Source organism: Micromys minutus, assembly GCF_963924665.1.
Source record: "Micromys minutus genome assembly, chromosome: 4".
NCBI lineage: Eukaryota > Metazoa > Chordata > Mammalia > Rodentia > Muridae > Micromys > Micromys minutus.
The window spans coordinates 37,055,802-37,073,542 of NC_137973.1; the positions used below are offsets into that span (position 1 = coordinate 37,055,802).

At 32.4% G+C, this 17,741-nt stretch overlaps 1 protein-coding gene across 1 annotated transcript in view; it reads right to left on the reverse strand.

The window, feature by feature from the left end:
• Positions 1 to 2,069: 2,069 nt before the first annotated feature.
• The window catches only part of SYCP1 (synaptonemal complex protein 1), a gene marked incomplete at both ends in the record, with an annotated part of 96,090 nt that continues 80,418 nt past the window's right edge, over positions 2,070 to 17,741 (reverse strand). Inside the window, 8 exons of the mRNA XM_080916005.1 lie at positions 2,070 to 2,207; positions 2,298 to 2,384; positions 3,671 to 3,814; positions 7,911 to 8,090; positions 11,771 to 11,827; positions 15,681 to 15,755; positions 16,231 to 16,323; positions 17,194 to 17,304. Coding sequence (XP_080772131.1) covers positions 2,070 to 2,207; positions 2,298 to 2,384; positions 3,671 to 3,814; positions 7,911 to 8,090; positions 11,771 to 11,827; positions 15,681 to 15,755; positions 16,231 to 16,323; positions 17,194 to 17,304 — 885 coding nt within the window. The remainder of the gene's footprint in view (positions 2,208 to 2,297; positions 2,385 to 3,670; positions 3,815 to 7,910; positions 8,091 to 11,770; positions 11,828 to 15,680; positions 15,756 to 16,230; positions 16,324 to 17,193; positions 17,305 to 17,741) is intronic.

A 17,741-nucleotide genomic window follows, 5' to 3' on the forward strand; every position in this document is an offset into this window, starting at 1 on the left:
TTTTGGAGATGCCAGTACCATGAGATGACCACCAAGAACAGCAGCAACAGTGAAGAACAGGCAGCTGGAGCCTAGAAGACAAGGTGTGTACTACAAAGTGCAGAGTTAGAGAAGTGACCCAAGTCCCTGGAGGAGCCCAGAAGATCATGAGTGGATCCCAGACATTGTATGGTTAGAGTTTGATTTTGCTTTTGATTGTGACTGTGCCCTGATATTTCTCCCCTCTTGAAGGAAAAAGGTATTTTAGTGAAGCCCACAGTTAAGAGACTTTGAATTGCAAAAAGACTTTGAATTTTAAGAGATTGGATATTTAAAGGAATTGAAATTTAAATATGTTAAGAATTTGTAAAGATGGTGGGACTTTTTAAGTTATTTAGATCTTGGGGATGAATAAGAAAGTAAGGGTTGAGGCTTAATAGTGGTGTGCTTGTGTGTCAAGTTGACAAGGGTCAATTTTACTGGCTGGTTTTGTGTGTCAACTTGACACAAGCTGGAGTTATCACAGAGAAAGAAGCATCCCTTGAGGAAATGCCTCCATGAGATCCAGCTATAAGGTATTTTCACAATTAGTGATCAAGCAGGGAAGGCCCCTTATGGGTGGTACCATCCCTGGGCTGGTAGTCTTAGATTCTATAAGAAAGCAAGCTGAGCAAGCCAAGGGAAGCAAGCCAGTTAGTAACATCCTTTCATGGCCTCGGCATCAGCTCCTGCTTCCTGATCTGCTTGAGTTCCAGTGGTGAGGAACAGCGATGTGGGAAGTGTAAGCTGAATAAACCCTTTCCTCCCCAACTTGCTTCTTGGTCATGATGTTTTGTGCAGGAAAGAAAACCCTAAGACAATATTGATCCCCTAACTAGTGGAGTGGGAACCGACTGACTCTGTTGCCTCCCTTTGAATCCCTTGCCCCTAGCTGGGCTGCTTTGTCTGGCCTCAGTGGGGAAGGATGCATCTAGTTCTGCAGAGACTTAATGTGCTGAGGCAAGCTATTACCATGGGGAGCCTTCCCTGCTCAGAAGAGAAGGGGGAATAGAGGGAAGGAGTATGTGGTGGAATGGGATTTGGGGAGGGGCATCCAATTGGGATGTAAAGTGATTAAAAAATAAAAGCATAAAGAGAAAACAAGAAAGAGAGAGAGAGAGATAATGTCCTACAGACTTGCCTAAAAGCAATCTAACAGGTAGTACCCTGACACTCTAAACTGAAGTTCCTTTACTGAGATGCCTCTACCTTTGGTCAAGTTGACCAAAAACTAACCAGAACAATCATTAAGGAAACTTTAGATGTAAAACCAAAAAATCCTATAAACTTCCATTCATTTACAATTACCTTGTGATATATATCACTTCCTCTTACCTGTTACTATTGTAGAAATGGCTATTCTTGCCAATGTTTTACTCTTTTATTACCCAATAAATTCCACCTCTCCTGCCTATTGTAAAACATTCTATAAAAGTTTGCTTCTGCTAACTCACTTCCTCTCTAGTAATTACCTCATTTAACTTCTTTCTTCAAAGTTTGACTTCATGAGCTTTTTACATTTAATAGCAAAAGCTGCCTCCATTTCTTGTCCCTCATTTTCTCCTTAAATACTTCAAATCACAGAAACTACCAGAAAAATTGCCAATGATCTTCCCATCAATTTCATTTTACCACTGAGGAACATTAATATAATTTATCACTCCCATATCTCAAAATTATAATGATTAGATATTCAGAGACCATCAGAAAAATCACTGAGAAATATTTATTTGCATTCAAAATAGTTTAATAATAAAGAATTATAAACTTCAATAATTCATTTCTAATGGCCAAAAAGTTCAAGTTAAAAAAAAAACTTTGAACTTTAACATGCATTGCAAGTAACAGCAACAAAATGTAAGTAACTGAATACAATAAAAATTCAGATAAAATATAGTTATTTTATATTTAGGTCACAAATATAATAACAAACACAACTTATTTATGTAATTAATTTTAAAGTCTGAATTCCTTGGTAAAGTTTGGCTCTCTGGGAAATAATAAACTATTTAATGTTATTAGTCTCTATAACCAACATTGATTTTCTAAAATTAAGTAAATAACTTTTCTGCTTCCTTTAGTCTTCTTTTCCTATCAATTTTAGCAATCGTTGCCCAACGGTCTTCTCTCATTTTTTTCAGACTTCCAAAGTTTGTAAAAGATGCAGGAGTTGATAGAGATAAAGGAGTCTAAATATAAATTAAAAACAATATCTTAATACATTTTTAAAATTACATCAGCTTTTAAACTTTGCTTCTGAATTAAAATTTAACAGCTACCTGTTTGGGGGTTTTGACTAATAGATGAGAATCTGGAGGGTTATTATTGTAAAGCTTGTTTGATATATCTTCCTCTGAAACCAAACTCTTGAAGAAAAATACAAAAATACAATGTTATAGTTATTCAGTATTATGTTATTAACATTTTCTCAACATATCACCTATGAGGAGAATGAGAGGTAAATTTAGTAGAAGAAAGGGAGTAGCAAAAAGATTAAGGAAAATAGGACCTGTAACATTTGCACCCTGAGATTTAGAAGCAAAATACTTATTATGCACACAACTCTAGAAAACTATACCAGAAACACAAGTGTGGTTATCTGCCACAGCTCTGCAAATTGATTGGAGTATACTATTAGTCACTACCATTTAAGGCTGAACTTGACCAAAAAAAAAAAAAAAAAAAAGAAAGAAAAGAAAAGAAAAGAAAAGAAAAGAAAAGAAAAGAAAAAAAGAAAAACTGCCAACCAATGTTTTCACTGGAAAATATAGAAACTAAAATTCCAGAGTTTCAAAACAGTTCATTTCTGCCAGCATAAGTGTTGCCTATGCAAGAGATTCCCAGTATATTCCACTATACCATGTTCCCAGGGTCATGCACAATAATTTTGTTTTACTTTGCATAGTTTTGCAGTGCTGGGATTAAAGCTCAGGCACCAATACAAGACAAATATTACCACTGAGCTATAACCTTAGCCCATACAACTTTCCTTTTAAAAAAATGAAAATGAAGTAATTTAAAGACATTTTGAATATCACAGTAGCTAAGAAGTTGGTCCAGATTACTCGTGTAGAAATACAACAGGATTACAACATTGGAATGTTTACCTCCAAAGTCCAGGCTATCTCTAGCCATCCTTTGAAGTAAACATTCTTGTAAAAATAGTAGCTTCCTTAAGCATGCTATTCTTACTATATTACTCCTTAGGAGTGATAGAATGTTACAGTTGTCAATTAACATTGTGATATAAATGCCAATCAGTAGTAGTGTAAAATAAAGCAACAAATATGAGGCCCTTAATAAGAAATTTGGCTGGGACAATATTAAAATACTAAATCCTACTTTTATGTTTTTAAATGTAGTAAAACTTTCATATTTTTCTGGAAATCATGGTGATAATTAGTTATCTCATATGTCAAATATATGATATTGTATTGTTTAAGTGTCATGTTTTCTGAAATTTAGAGAAAAATTGTTCAAACTTTAATTTCTGTCAAGTGCCATGAAACAAATAATACTGTGTTGTGACAGTTTTTTTGTATTTCATTATCACAATGGTAGATACTATGTACATGTTACACATTTATGTCAAGAAATAACACAAATGATGACAAAATAAGTTAAAAATTCTAGTTCTTCATAATATTTTTACCAGGAGATCAGTAGTTTCTGAACTATCTGAATTAACATCAAATTCAAAGACTGTTTTTCTCTTTTGATTTCTTCCTCCAGGAGGTATATACTTCTTTTCTCTTTGATATAGGCTCTTTTTAGTTGGTGTCTTCACTGTATATTCCTATGTAAAAAGAAAAAAAAATATGTAGTGCTTAATGTAGTGTGATAGACCTATAATTCCTTTAGGGAGCTAAAGAAACAGGATGATGAGTTTGAGATCAACCTGGACAACACTGCCAGTTCTAGTTCATGCACTTCAAGGCAATTTGAAATTGGCAATAAGCTTCCATTATTAGCAAACATAATAAGCAGACACTTTGGACAGATATCTAATGCAAATGAATTTGATATATTTTTCTTCCTTCAAAATGTTTAGAATATGAGAGTTTAGTCTTTCCTTTAACAGACTACAAAAAAACAGCAGAGAAAGAAAAATTTCCATCCCAGCTTCAGTAATTCAGTAATTTCTAACCACAATTGAGAACCAAATATTTAATAAGCTTTGCTTTTCCCATAAAACTCGCTTCTCTATGAGAAGACATGCTTAATTTTAAAGAATATAAGCAAAATTGCCACAATAGAGAGCTCACTCCTCTGTAACAACATTAAACAGTACTCTGGAAATTAATAAAAGTCTTACAGCCATCCAGGAAGCTTTGTGATGTTTTAATTTACCCTTGTCCCCATCACTGCTGATCTCTAGCTAATCACTATCCATAAAAGATTTTTAAAAGCATACAAATAAATGTTAGTAACCAACTAGCCAGATAGACCTCAGAGTCCTAAAGAACAAGGACTGACATTTTCAAAATGGTTAAAATAAAAACTGTCCGTGTTCACCTAAAGTATTGAGGCAGGCAAACAAACATAGGCGAGAGTTATTTGGAGTTATCTCCATGTTCCATCTTGTAGTAATGCACTAGGCAGCCTTTGCCTACACATTGTACATGCATCCTTCTTCAAACAGTGAGCTTAGCAACCACAGAATCTCTCCTACTTCCACCCCAACACCTACACTTCCTCCTATCTCTGAACAATAGTGTAAGTTTCCCCACTCCCAGCAACAATTCAACTTAGATTTCTATTCAAGCAAGTATTCTCAACTTATCTGTTTATGAAGAATACAAAGACCGTCTGATCCTGTTTTTGGATGCATGTAGAGTAGGACAAAACTGTCACCTACTAACCTTTAAGTGAGAATCTCCTAGTTAACAACTTATGCATATATATATATATATATATATATATATATATATATATATATATATATATATTGGGTGTGCATAAGCTTAAAATTAGAATCATTAAAGGAAAGGAAATAAGTAATTAAAAAAAGGATATAAGACCAAATCTAGCAATGAAAAAGAAACTCACCTAAGCTTAGTAACCAACTGTTTCCCCTAAAGCTAGAACTTCCTTCCCCAGGAAAGAAAGATGATTAATTCCCAGTACCCACATGGCAATTCATAACAATTTTTTACCCAAATTTCAGGGAAAGCCAATGATTTCTACTGGCCTTCATTCACACTGCATCTAAGTAGTGCACAGACATGCATGGAGGCAAAACAGCCATACATATTAAATTTTTAAAAATTAAATGACAAGTTTTTCAAACGTTAAAAAAATTTAATGAGAAAGTTGGTGTTGCATTTTTTCCAATAAAATTAATGTCTAACTTAATGAAGTTAGATTCTCACTTCTTTCTATAGTTGCTATGGTGCAATATTTCCTATTTTATAGCCTCTGGAAGATTGCACTTTTCATTTGTGAGAAGAGAAGCATATTAACACCATATAACTAGGAAAGACATTTTGACAAATAATCATTTGGGAATCCTTCCAAAAGGCCAATACCTAACCAAACATGGTAACTCACATCTGTGATCACAGCACTTGCGAAGCTAAGGCAGAAGGATCTCTATAAGGTTACCCCAAGCTTATAAGACTGTCTTAAAATAACAAAGTCTATTCCTGCCACATACCACAAACATTATGGCTCAGTTTATCTGAGACTTGTGCCAGTTCCATTTGGAATCTTGAGTTATTACAAATTCACATAAAGGTGGTGTAGCTATCACTCTGCAGAATCCTGCACTAGGTCTCTCCTCCAAAATTAGATTCTGTGTGCTTCACCATGGACAGTGGAGGACTCCACAAAAATGCAGCTTCTGAACTTTACCTTCATCTTCTTTACCACAAGTTTATTCAGACTGTTCCCCTTTAATCCAAACTATTCATGACATTAATTTGTGCCTTGCCTCCCATCACATAAATAAGATAGGGTTGGAAAGTTTAAATGAGGTTTTCAATAAGGCTCAGGAATAACAAAAGGAAACCTACATACATAACTAAATGTTCTAGCTTATCTTTCTTTTGCAGTCTATTTTAAAGATGCTTTCCTTCATAGACTTTGAAGGCCAGACTTCTGACTTTGGGGGATCTAAGCATGGGTAATAGTAGACAAAGGAAAGTATTTTCCTTTTGTTCTTACCTAGGAAACCAGCAGATATATAATAAATAGAAATTTAAATATTTATTGTCATAATGTTTATACAGCAGTATCAGAACCCACCTTAACAAGACATAAATGATTACTTTCTTTAAAAAATAAGAGGATGGTAAAAACCAATGAATTCATCTTTCAGATATAAAAAAAACTTCTGATTGTTAATTTGTTCAAGAATTTCTAAGAAAATGTTCTACATAGGCCTTTCATAAAAAACTTTTTTCATGAAGAAAGGTTATGGTTGGTTTTCTATGTGTTTTGATGAAGGGTCTCTCATAAGAGTATTTCTGTATTTACAAAAAGCTGCCTTTGGAGAGTCAAAACATGTTCTAATGGCTGTATATTCTTAGCTTTTCATTTTAGTCATTCTAGTGCACATGACTACCTTTTTTAAAGTAAACTAATTGCAATTGTGTATTTTCAGAAATTTGCTATAAGGTAATACAGTTCTGTGTATCTTTTCTCCAGGTTTTCCTACAACATAACACATTTGTTAAAACCAAAAGGCTTACATTAGTATAGTACTTACTAATTAAATTTGAGCTTTTACATGAATTTCATAGTCTTTTTCTTTTTCTTTTTTTATTTAAAGGAGTGGTATAGCTGGGTCCTCCAGTAGAACTATTTCCAATTTTCTGAGGAACCACCAGACTGATATCCAGAGTAGTTGTACCAGTTACAATCCCACAAACAATAGAGGAGTGTTCCTCTTTCACCACATCCAACTGCTGTCACCTGAGTTTTTGATCTTAGCCATTCTGACTGGTGTGAGGTGGAATCTCAGGGTTTATAAGAAAGGATGAGCAAGCAATGAGAATCAGGCCAGTAATCAGCACTCCTCCATAGCCTCTGCTTTAGTGCCTACCTTGAGTTCCTGCCCTGATTTTCTTCCATGATGGACTGTTTCACAACAATAGAAAGAAAATTAGAACTAAAATTGACTAATATGCACAAGTTTAATAATATTTGTGTATATTTATTATAAAAGAACTGAAAACTTTTTCTTTCATGCTGTAATGGTCAACTAGAACTCAAAGCTGGGATAAGTTCTAGGAGCTCACATCATAAAGAACATGAAATATACTTCAGGCAAAATTCATCTCTGAACCTAGGTAACAAATCTTTTTAGCTATCCTTGTGTCTGGATGAGTTAGGAAAATAAACTTAAGAGAAGAATGGCATATAAAAAGGGGGTTATCAGAATAAAATTCTTTACTTGTTCCTTACAGATTAAATAAGAACTTTAGAGGCAGAGGCAGGGCAAATCTCAGTAAGTTCAAGGCTAGCCTAGCCTACATAGCAAGCTCTAGGATAGCCAAGGTTACATAGAAAAACCCTGTCTCAAAAATAATCAAAATAAAAAAAAACATGTAGAAGGCAAGATAAAATTACTGCAAGATGACTGCTAAATAAAAGGCAAAAAAACTGATACAGAACAAACAGCAATGGGGATGGTAACTATAGCAATGCTATAACGCTTTAAATCAGAACCAGATTTTCCATATATTTAACACTATGCATTGGTAAATGACCAGCAAGTTATGGAAAATGACCCAGATGCCAGTAAGTTGAGACATAATGAAGAAAAAAATATTTTAAAAAACAAAACCATTCATGCTGATGCCACAAAAAAAGGTCTTTGCAAAAAAATTAGTTTTATATGTGTATGAATATTAAAAAATTACTAAAATCTTAGAAATCTATCAACAAACCTTTGTAACTGTTGTAGATAAAATTCTTTGGGCTGGTGTCCAAAGATTATCTCTGTTATCTTTGGATTTGCCACTATCCATTGATGAGGAAAGCCAAGATATATTTTGTGAAGGAGTTGTTTTAGAATCAAATTTCCAACTAGTAGCTTCAGATGATTCCAGTAAAGATGCCTGTATTTTCTACATTGAAAAAAATGAATAAAACCATGTTAATATTTTTGTTTTTTTAAATAATATCTCATTATGAAGCCATGTCAACTTCAAACTCCACAATGCTTTAGCTTTGCATTCTAATTCATCTTTTAAAGTGAGGGGGGGAAATGAAATAAGAAATTTTTCTGAAAATAAAATGGGTATTTTCTCCAATTGTGAGAAAATGTCATAAATTTACTCTAAATACTTTGCCTTTACTTCAACCCACTATTTTTTTCTCATTTCTATCTTTGTATACAGCTTCCTAGCAATTCATGTGGTAAATTGCTAGTAATTTCTTTCCATATACATTATTTATAACCTGGTAAAAGATAAAAAATTTTCCTACTAAATACACACACACACACACACAAAGGGGGGAGAGACAGGGGAGGGAGAACTGAGTACTGGGATCAAACCTAGAGCCTTATACATGCTAGAAAGACCTCTGTGACTGAGTTCCATCCTGAGCTCTCAAAGGGTACTAATAATTGCTCTAGTAGAATTCATATTATATGAATTCTAAGTACATCATGTTCTATTCTACCTTTTTCTTTGGTTACCATGATCTCCACAAATTCAATTATGGAAAACATTCTATTAAATATCTACAGATACACATATGTGTACACAACATACACACATATAAACACACAGAGGGAGAAGGGGACTTTCAAAAGTTCGCTATTTAACTTGGAGAGTGAGTTTAAACTAGGGGTATAGGTTCACAACTTTGAAAAAGTAATGACACAGGCTAGAGAATTTGCTCAACAATTAAAACCACTGAATGTTCTTCTTGTGTACCCCAATTCCATTCCCAGCACCCACATGATAGCTCAAAATAAATAGTATCTCCAGTTGCAAGGAAACTGATGCCTTCTTCTGGCCTTCTCAGGCACTCACTGCCAGCACATAGTGCAAAGACATGGATACAAACAGAACACCCAAACACATAACAAATAAAGGAAAGGAGGAGGAGGAGGAGGAGAAGGGAAGGGAACGGGAGGGGGAGGAGGAGGAGAAAGAGGAGGAGGAAGAAGAAGAAGAGAAAGAGGAGGAAGAGAAGGAGGAGGAAGAGGAGGAAAAAGAAGAGGAGGAGAAATAAGAGGAAGGAGAGAAAGAAGAGGAGGAGGAAGAGGAAGAGAAAGAAGAAAAGAGGAAGAAGAGGAAGAAGAAAAAGAGGAAGAAGAGGAAGAAAGAAGAAGAGGAAGAAGAAAAAGAAAAGAGGAAGAAGAGGAAGAAGAAGAAGAAGAAGGAGAAGAAAAAGGAAGAAGAGGAAGAGGAAGAAAAAAGAGAAGAAGAAGAAGAAGAAGAAGAAGAAGAAGAAGAAGAAGAAGAAGAAGAAGAAGAAGAAGAAGAAGAAGAAGAAAGAGGAAGAAGAAGAAAGAAGAAGGAAGAAGAGGTGGAGGAAGAAGAAGAGGAAGAGGAAGAAGAGGAGGAAGAAGAAGAAGAGGAAGAAGAGGAGGAGGAAAAAGAGGAAGGAAGAAGAGAAGGAAGAGGAAAAAAAGAGGAAGAAGAGGAGGAGGAGAAGAGGAGAAAGAAGAAGAGGAAAAAGCAAAAGAGGAAGAAGAGGATGAGGAAGAAGAGGAGGAGGAAGAGGAAGAAGAAAAACAGGAAGGAAGAAGAGAAAAAAGAAGAGGAAGAAAAAGAGGAAGAAGAGGAAGAAGAGAAAGAGAAAGAAGAAAAAGAAGAGGAAGAGAAAGAGGAAGAAGGGGAATTAGAGGAAAAGGAAGAAGAAGAGGAGGAGGAAGGAAGAAAAAGAAGAGGAAGAGGAAGAAGAAGAGTTGAAGGCAAACAAAAAAGTTACTAAAGTAGAAACACACAGTATTCTCTTGATATATTACTGTCTTCCTAGGTGATTACAAATATGTCTCCAGATTTAAATTTGCCTATTTAGAAAATCGAGCAACTAAATGAAAATGATTCGGTTTCTGCCTTGTTCTAATGATCTATTATGGTAACCACTTTTCAAGAACATAGGAATTATTCATTTTTTTTATTTTTCTGAACTTTGTTTTGAGAACTGGTCTGAGACTCCCTATACAAATCAAGTTGTCCTTGAACTTGTAGCAATCTTCACTTCCTAAACACAGAAGTAAAGGACTAGCACTTTTTTTTCAATTTTATTTCTATATCCTTTTGCACGTATTTTATACTAGAACTAAATGTATTCTTTTGATGACAGTTTATGTTTTTTTCTGCTCTCGGATTCCTCAGAGGACATATTTGGAACCTCCAACTAACTATAACTTTTCCAGGACAAAATTTTCCCCAAATAGATCTGAGTGAAAATTTAAAGTTACTGTTCCACCACCTTGTGGCCATGTCAGGAAAATGCCATTTATCTGGCAGCCTAAAAAGCAAACCTGACTTTCTCATACATATATCCCTTGGAGAATAGATAATGGAGATAATCATAGAAATGTATATTCCTGTAAACACAATTTGTCATATGCATTTCAAATTATATAGAACATACATTGATTCTGTTGTTTATCTTATATAACATTTACTCATGCTCGAGGTTATTTAAATGGATTTACAAATACCATCTCACTTTACTCTTCCTAACAAATTGAAGATGTATGTAAGAAAACTCTTTTAGAGAAATTTAAGGCATGAAGAATTTAAATAATTTACACAAAAATCAGAAACATTTGATTAATTTAATGTTTATATTAGGCCTGTGAAATTCTAATATCATTAGAAAAGTATAATTCTCAAAGGCCTACTTAAATTTCTTCAATTCTTAAATAAGTTTGTTGATTTTTACAGCATACATAACACATACACTCTTCAGATAAAAATATATTACTTACTAATCTGATAACAAATATAATTAAGTATGTATTATAGAATTAAACATGAATCAGCCTATCTCTAGGAAAACATAATAAATAATTTAATTATATGAATGTTCTAAGTCTATAAAATAATATTAGTGACTAAATATTTTTTTATTTTATCAGCTATTGCACTGACTATAATCTTGATGGTTAATTTTAATATAGTGTTATCTTCTCTGAGAAAATAAGGTACTAATTTAACCCAAAACTTGTTAAGTCGGAGGCTCTGGATTAACTCTTCATCCTCACAATGAAAGTTCCTTACAATGGGGGGCTCTACAAATATATTTTATTATTTTTCACTATTGTTTTATTATTTTTCCGTATATGGTGATGGCTCAGCAAATAGCCTGCTGACCTTCAACTAGTCCTCAGGACTCACATGATGGAAAGAAAACCAGATTCCACAATTGTCCTCTGCTTCTACACATGCTTGCATGTACACACATACAAATATGTGCATGTGCACACACACATATACACAGACAATAAATTTTTAAAGAATTAAATTTAAAATTTTTTAATTAAAAAGAAGAATTAAATTGAAGCAATCTCTAAATCTCCAAATCAAAATGACAAATGTATAAAAATTTTTAGCTAATGCCTTTAAATTAATATTGTAAGAAATAAATTTGAAAACAAAATTATTAAAGTTAATAATTTCTACTTATAAGCAACAAGAACTATTTCTAATTATTGTTTGAAAAATGAGATATATCCCAATGGCAGAACATTTGCCTGGCACATATAGGGCCTTGGTCCACATTCTGAACTGAAAAATATATTGGTTATAAAAAAAATAGAATGACATAAAACTCTTACCTTGTCTTTTTTATCTTTGGGAATAGCTGTATTTTCTTTTGCCATTTTTAGTTTCTCCTATTAAAAATAAGCAGTTAAAAATTATATAACAGATATTACTATTAACACAAATTAAAACAAACTATTTACACAATCATTTTTACAGAGTTTTTATTTGGTTTTATCTTTTAGTTCTATTCCCTCTCTCCTGTGCATCTGTGAAATCACTAGTGAGTTTCTTTAAGCTTTGAATCTCAACTTTCTTACTTTTAAATTTTGAAATGAATTTTTAAAACTACAGAGTAAGAGTTACAGACAAGTACCTAAATAATTAGAAGTTGCAAAAAATCCAAATAATGGTCTATATTGAGAGATTCAGTCAGCATTTCCCTTCAGTGTTAAGAAAGTACATTTCAGTAGTACTTTAAATAATGAACTAACTTTGAACAAAAAAAGGTATAAATATGCTGAGAAGCAAAAATAATCATAGTAGTACGTTCCAAAAATGTATAAACCTAATAAACAATACCTACTTTGAGTAAAGAATGGGATATGTTTCTAGAAAGAGTCAAAAAAATGAAGAGACTGTGTTAAAAGTATAGCACACTGAACTAGAGGAATGATTCAGTAGCTAAAGAAGAAAACCTAAATCTTGCTTACAGATATAAAAATGTACTGTGATGATGACTAAATTTATGTCAACATAATATAGCTATAATCCTTTTAGAAGAGGAAACCTCAACTGAGAAAATGCCACTACCAGGTAAGCCTACAGTACATTTTCTTGATTGATGATGTAGAAAGACCCAATCCATTGTATGTGGTGCTATCACTGGGTAGTAATCCTAGGGGTATAAAAGAAAACAGACTGACCAGTCATGAGGAGCAAACAAGCTACTAAGCTGTCCTCCACAGTCTCGGCACCCCTAGATCGGTTCCGCCCTGACTTCCCTTTGATAACAGACTGTGATATGGAAGTGTGGATGAAATAAACCCTTTCTAATGGTGATGGTCTATCACAGCAATGAGACCTAAAATCTAAGGCATGTAGAACATTTTTAATATTTATAAAACAGACCAGTAGTGGCCTCCTGGAAGCATAAAGGTATCAGAGAAGCTAAATTCTCTTAGTGCACAGAACTTTTGACAAACTCACTTTGCTGTTCATGGTGCCTATGCTAGTATCTAACCACACTGAATCATTCACCTGGTATATGCCATGCTCTATTCCCCAAAATGTTACTCCAAAACAAAAAAACTCACTTTACTATGAAATTATTTGGCAGTAAAATGGCTTAATATTAATATTATTTATCTTTCTTATGTTGTATCATCTACAAGTGGTTAGTCTTTGATTTCACTGACAATGGAATCTACTCCAGAGATCTAGACTATTGTACTCTAGGACAAAGTATATTTATTAAACTAGCAATAATGTATCTACTCTAGGGACACCTTGGTTACTAGAGTAAAGAGAAGGCACTCTCACAGCTTACATAGTCACAACTAAAAAATTTTTTTGTATGTACTCTTAGTATAGTCCGCTGATAAAATGTGTTTCAAAGATGTGAACTAGCTCATATACAAACGTTGTCTCTGATAGAAGCTAACTGATCATGGTTCCTTAATAGCAAATACATAATAAGGTTCCTGTGTAGCATTAATAAATAAAATGTTCCTAAAATAAGTCTTGGTAAACAACACTAACTTCAAATACTAAGTTAGAAAAGAGCAGTCCTGTGTCCAAACTTTAAAAATAACTTACAATGAAAGGTAAGTCTTATGAAAGCATTCTGTAATATCTGTAATAACGCCACAAATAAATATTGTACCTATCCTATTTGTATACAGAGAATTAAACTTTCAGGCTTGTGGGTAATCAAACACTGAGTTGTAGTTAACACTAAATCTTAAAGCATGAGCATATGATGTTGAAACTTTCTTATCAATGAAGAGTGAAAGTTCAACTAACCCCATCTTCTGCATATAGCTGGAGCCTCCAATTTCCAATGACTGACAGAGAAACTACTCTAAACTGCTTCCTTTTAAATCCCTGTCGAGTCACTCTCCCATCTTTTAAAAAAAACTGCATATTTAGTATGATTTTTCTTACTTTATTGTATTTCAAATTTTACTTTATAATTTTGTTATTCTACTCCACACATTCATCAAGTTTTATTTATGTTCTTTAGCTATTTCAATGATTTTATTCTTTTCCTTAGTTTTGTTTTTATTTCCCTGCTTCCATTTCCTTACCAGACATGTCTATTTTAGTAATATTTTTACTTTCCTATTTTAAACCCTTATATATTTATTTTATCTAATTTCACCTTTCAACTTTCTTAGTTATGATATCTTTCTGTTTTTCCTCTTTGTTATTTTTCTCTTAGCAAAATGCCTAAGAAAATCAGCTTTATGGATGGAAAAGTTAGAAATATAAAAAAAAAAAATAAGCAAGAACATTTATATTAAAAAGTATTAGAAATATAAAATTCAATGAATAATATTTTAAAATGCAATGGAAAGAGTCAAGAATATTGTAAATAGAGAGCAAGAATGATGAAATACATTCAGACATCAATAAGAAAAAGTAACCATGAGCACAATGTCTAAGAAGTTAAGAATATGAACAAGGCACAAAAACCTAACAATTCAAGGGATAGTAGAACCTGAAACAATCGCTTATGAAATTACAACTTTTCAATTTAGAGAAGACATTCTATTCTTGTTCAAACACTAGAGACATTTAGAACCCTAAATAAATAACACCAAACAAGAACCTCTCCATGGCATTATACTCAAGATGTCAAAAAAAAGAAAGAAATATAGTAAAAAAAAAACTGTAAGGGAAAATGCCAACTCATATATAAAGATGGAAACAACAGAAAACATCAAGTGTCTGTCTCTCAGCAACCCTACCAGCCAAGAAATCTGAAAAGATTCAAGTACCAAAAGTATTAACCAAGTTCACCACAACCAGCAAAATTTACATTTTAAATGTGACGTTGTATGTATGAATATATGTGTGTATGTATGTATGTATGTGTGTATAGACAGATATGAGAATACTTTAAAAATTGACATTTTAATATATAAGTTGTGTAAGATTTTCCCCCCATAAAGAAAAAGATAAAGGACTTAAAGTGCAGAACAAAGTTACTGAGGCTTCAAGTTGAAATACTTTACCAGACTATTACATAGGTAATAGAACAGGTTTTAAAATCATACAAAATATAACTAATTCTAAATGTTCTGGTTTCTTATGTAACCTTGAATATATAACCTAACCATTATGAAGAATATTTCATATGCTGTTTAATAATTATTAAGCTAGTTATAAATACTCAGTGAAATATATGCTATACAAAAAAAAATTAAAGATTTAGTATTTTAAGTGTGAGTTATAGCACCTTGCAAAAACTACAAAAAACATGAGGATGTTAGAATTTTTTCTATAACAATGAATAGCTTTTTAAAAATTCATATTAAATATACAAGCATTTACTATGAGACAGTATTTCCTTTTTAAAGACTTATTTTTAATTATGTATGCCTATCTGAATTGGGTATGTGCATTTGAGTGCAGGTGCCCACAGAGGCTAGAGGTATTTGGTTTCCCCCTGGAGCTGCAATTATAAGCAGCTGTGCACTGCCTAGATTGGGTACTGGGAACTGAACTTGGATCCTCTGCAGGCAAGTAGACATGTCTCTCCAACCCTTGAGATATTTCTCAAAGTACTCCATATTTGAAAACATTTCTATTCTTGAAGTATATATTTGAATGAAATGTAAAATACTTATAGAGAAGAACTGTATTTTCTTAATATTAATTACCAAAATTTGTCAAAATATTTTATAATATAACATTTATAAAACATAAAGTTCAACCAAAATCCTACAGTTATCTTATATGTAATGCCACAAAACTCACTTTTTCTTCTCTTTCTACTTCAAGTTGCTTCTGAAGGGATTCAAGTTCATTTCTGATATCAGTTAGTTCAGCCTCCTAAAGAAAAATAAAGGAGTAAATGCTTCTATATTTTCTTAAATCAATGAAACTGTAATCTAGTGTCCCAAATAAATTCAGCTCTAGAAAGAATTAACTCAGAAAATATGAACATTGATAATAGAACAGAACCTAACTCAAGTAAATAAATTTCAAGTTTCTCACAGTTCTAAGGACTAAAATAGTGTATGTATACATGTTAACACATTTACTTATATTCTCTAATTCCACCCCACTCTCCTCTCATAAACATCAAGGCTTTAAGTTCAGTTTAACTGACTTTTTAACACCTCTGTTAAAATGACACTTTAAGCTACAATGTAAAATAAATTGGAAAAGCATTTAACTAAAAAATAAGTAAAAATCCTTTCAGATTCTACAAATCAAATATCATAGCTCTACTTAGTGTTATTCTTCTTCCTCAATTCTGATATTTTAAAAGTTGGCCTTTATTGATATTTGTTTTGTATCTTACCAAAGCAGCCTTCACTGATGACTGTTCTTGTTCTCTAGTTTTATAAAGTCCTAATTCTGAGTCTCTTTCTTCAACAATCTTATCATATTGGTGCTGTATTAAACAAAGCAGGGCATTTTATGCATATTAAAATAGAATAGGTTATTTTTATAAGATTGGTACACTACACCAGAAGAAAAGCTTCACTATACATTTATGTGAAAATGTACCTTCATATGTATTCTAACAACCTAAACAGTGAAATATAAACAAGTTTAGGATATAGTCTAACACAATAAAAAAATAGTTATTTTAATTGGAAACACTAAATTTCATCATCTAAGAATATAGCTTGTAATATTACTTAAATTCTGCATTCAAATTCCTATTGATATATTACCTCATAATAATGTTAGATTCTGCTAACAATTTTTAAAAATTAATAGGTAAGGGCACCCTACTTCCTTTCCAAATTTAAAGGAAAATGAATCTTTCCTAAAAGAAGAATTACCCAAACAATACAAAAACTAAAACATACAACAAATATTAGTCTTTCCTCAGAGAAATGGGTCATCCACTAAAGGCTAGGCCGACAACCATAACTTTTTTATTTATGTATTCTCTTGAAAAAATTTGTTCAGTTTGTAAATGTTAGATACATTCAGCAAATAGAAATATTAATGAGAAATATCCTGGGTATGTAGTTAATAAAATATGGGAAGTGCTATGAGACTACTAAAAGAATTCATGAAACATGACTACTTCTCTTGACCATAAATAATAAAATATGAGGTGTTAGAGAAAGTAGCACCTCAGTGCAACTTTGAATGGTTAAAATCTGAACTTAGAGAACCAGGATCAATAATATTCAAGCTATAATTAGTTCCTGTTGTATAGAAAATACTTCTTTGATAAATCAGAAGACTGCCTTAAGTTCATTTTAATAGACATATGGTCTAAGTGCTAATTGTATTATATTGTTACCTTATGTTTTTCCATAAGTGCTACCATTTCAGCTATTTTATGTTGGCACCGTAAATCAATTTCTTTCTGTAACTTTGCGGCTTCATCGGCTGTTGCTTTGGCTTTCTCAACCTATCAAATTTTTTAAAAAGTATTTCTTTTTATTTATTGGTGCTGAGCCTTATACCACATTTTAAAAATTAAACTTTTCCATTTAAGAATCACATATTCTACTTACATGAGATATAAAACTAAAACAGCAGAAAATTAGAAATGAAACAAATAAAAAAGGGACTACTTGTTTGATTTATTTTAGGATGTTTCAAAAAGTAAAAATGTATTATAAATACTTTTATAAATATTTTTAAAATTTTTAAATTACATGTTACTCATTAGAATAATACTTTCTATTATCTGATCATTTTCTTATTATAAATATATTAAAACTTGTTAAATGCAATTTAAAAGTTAACAGTACTTTTTTATTTTTTGAAACAGGGTTTCTCTATGTAATGCTGGCTGTCCTGAAACTCACTCTAAAGGCCAGGATGGCCTCAAACTCACAGAGA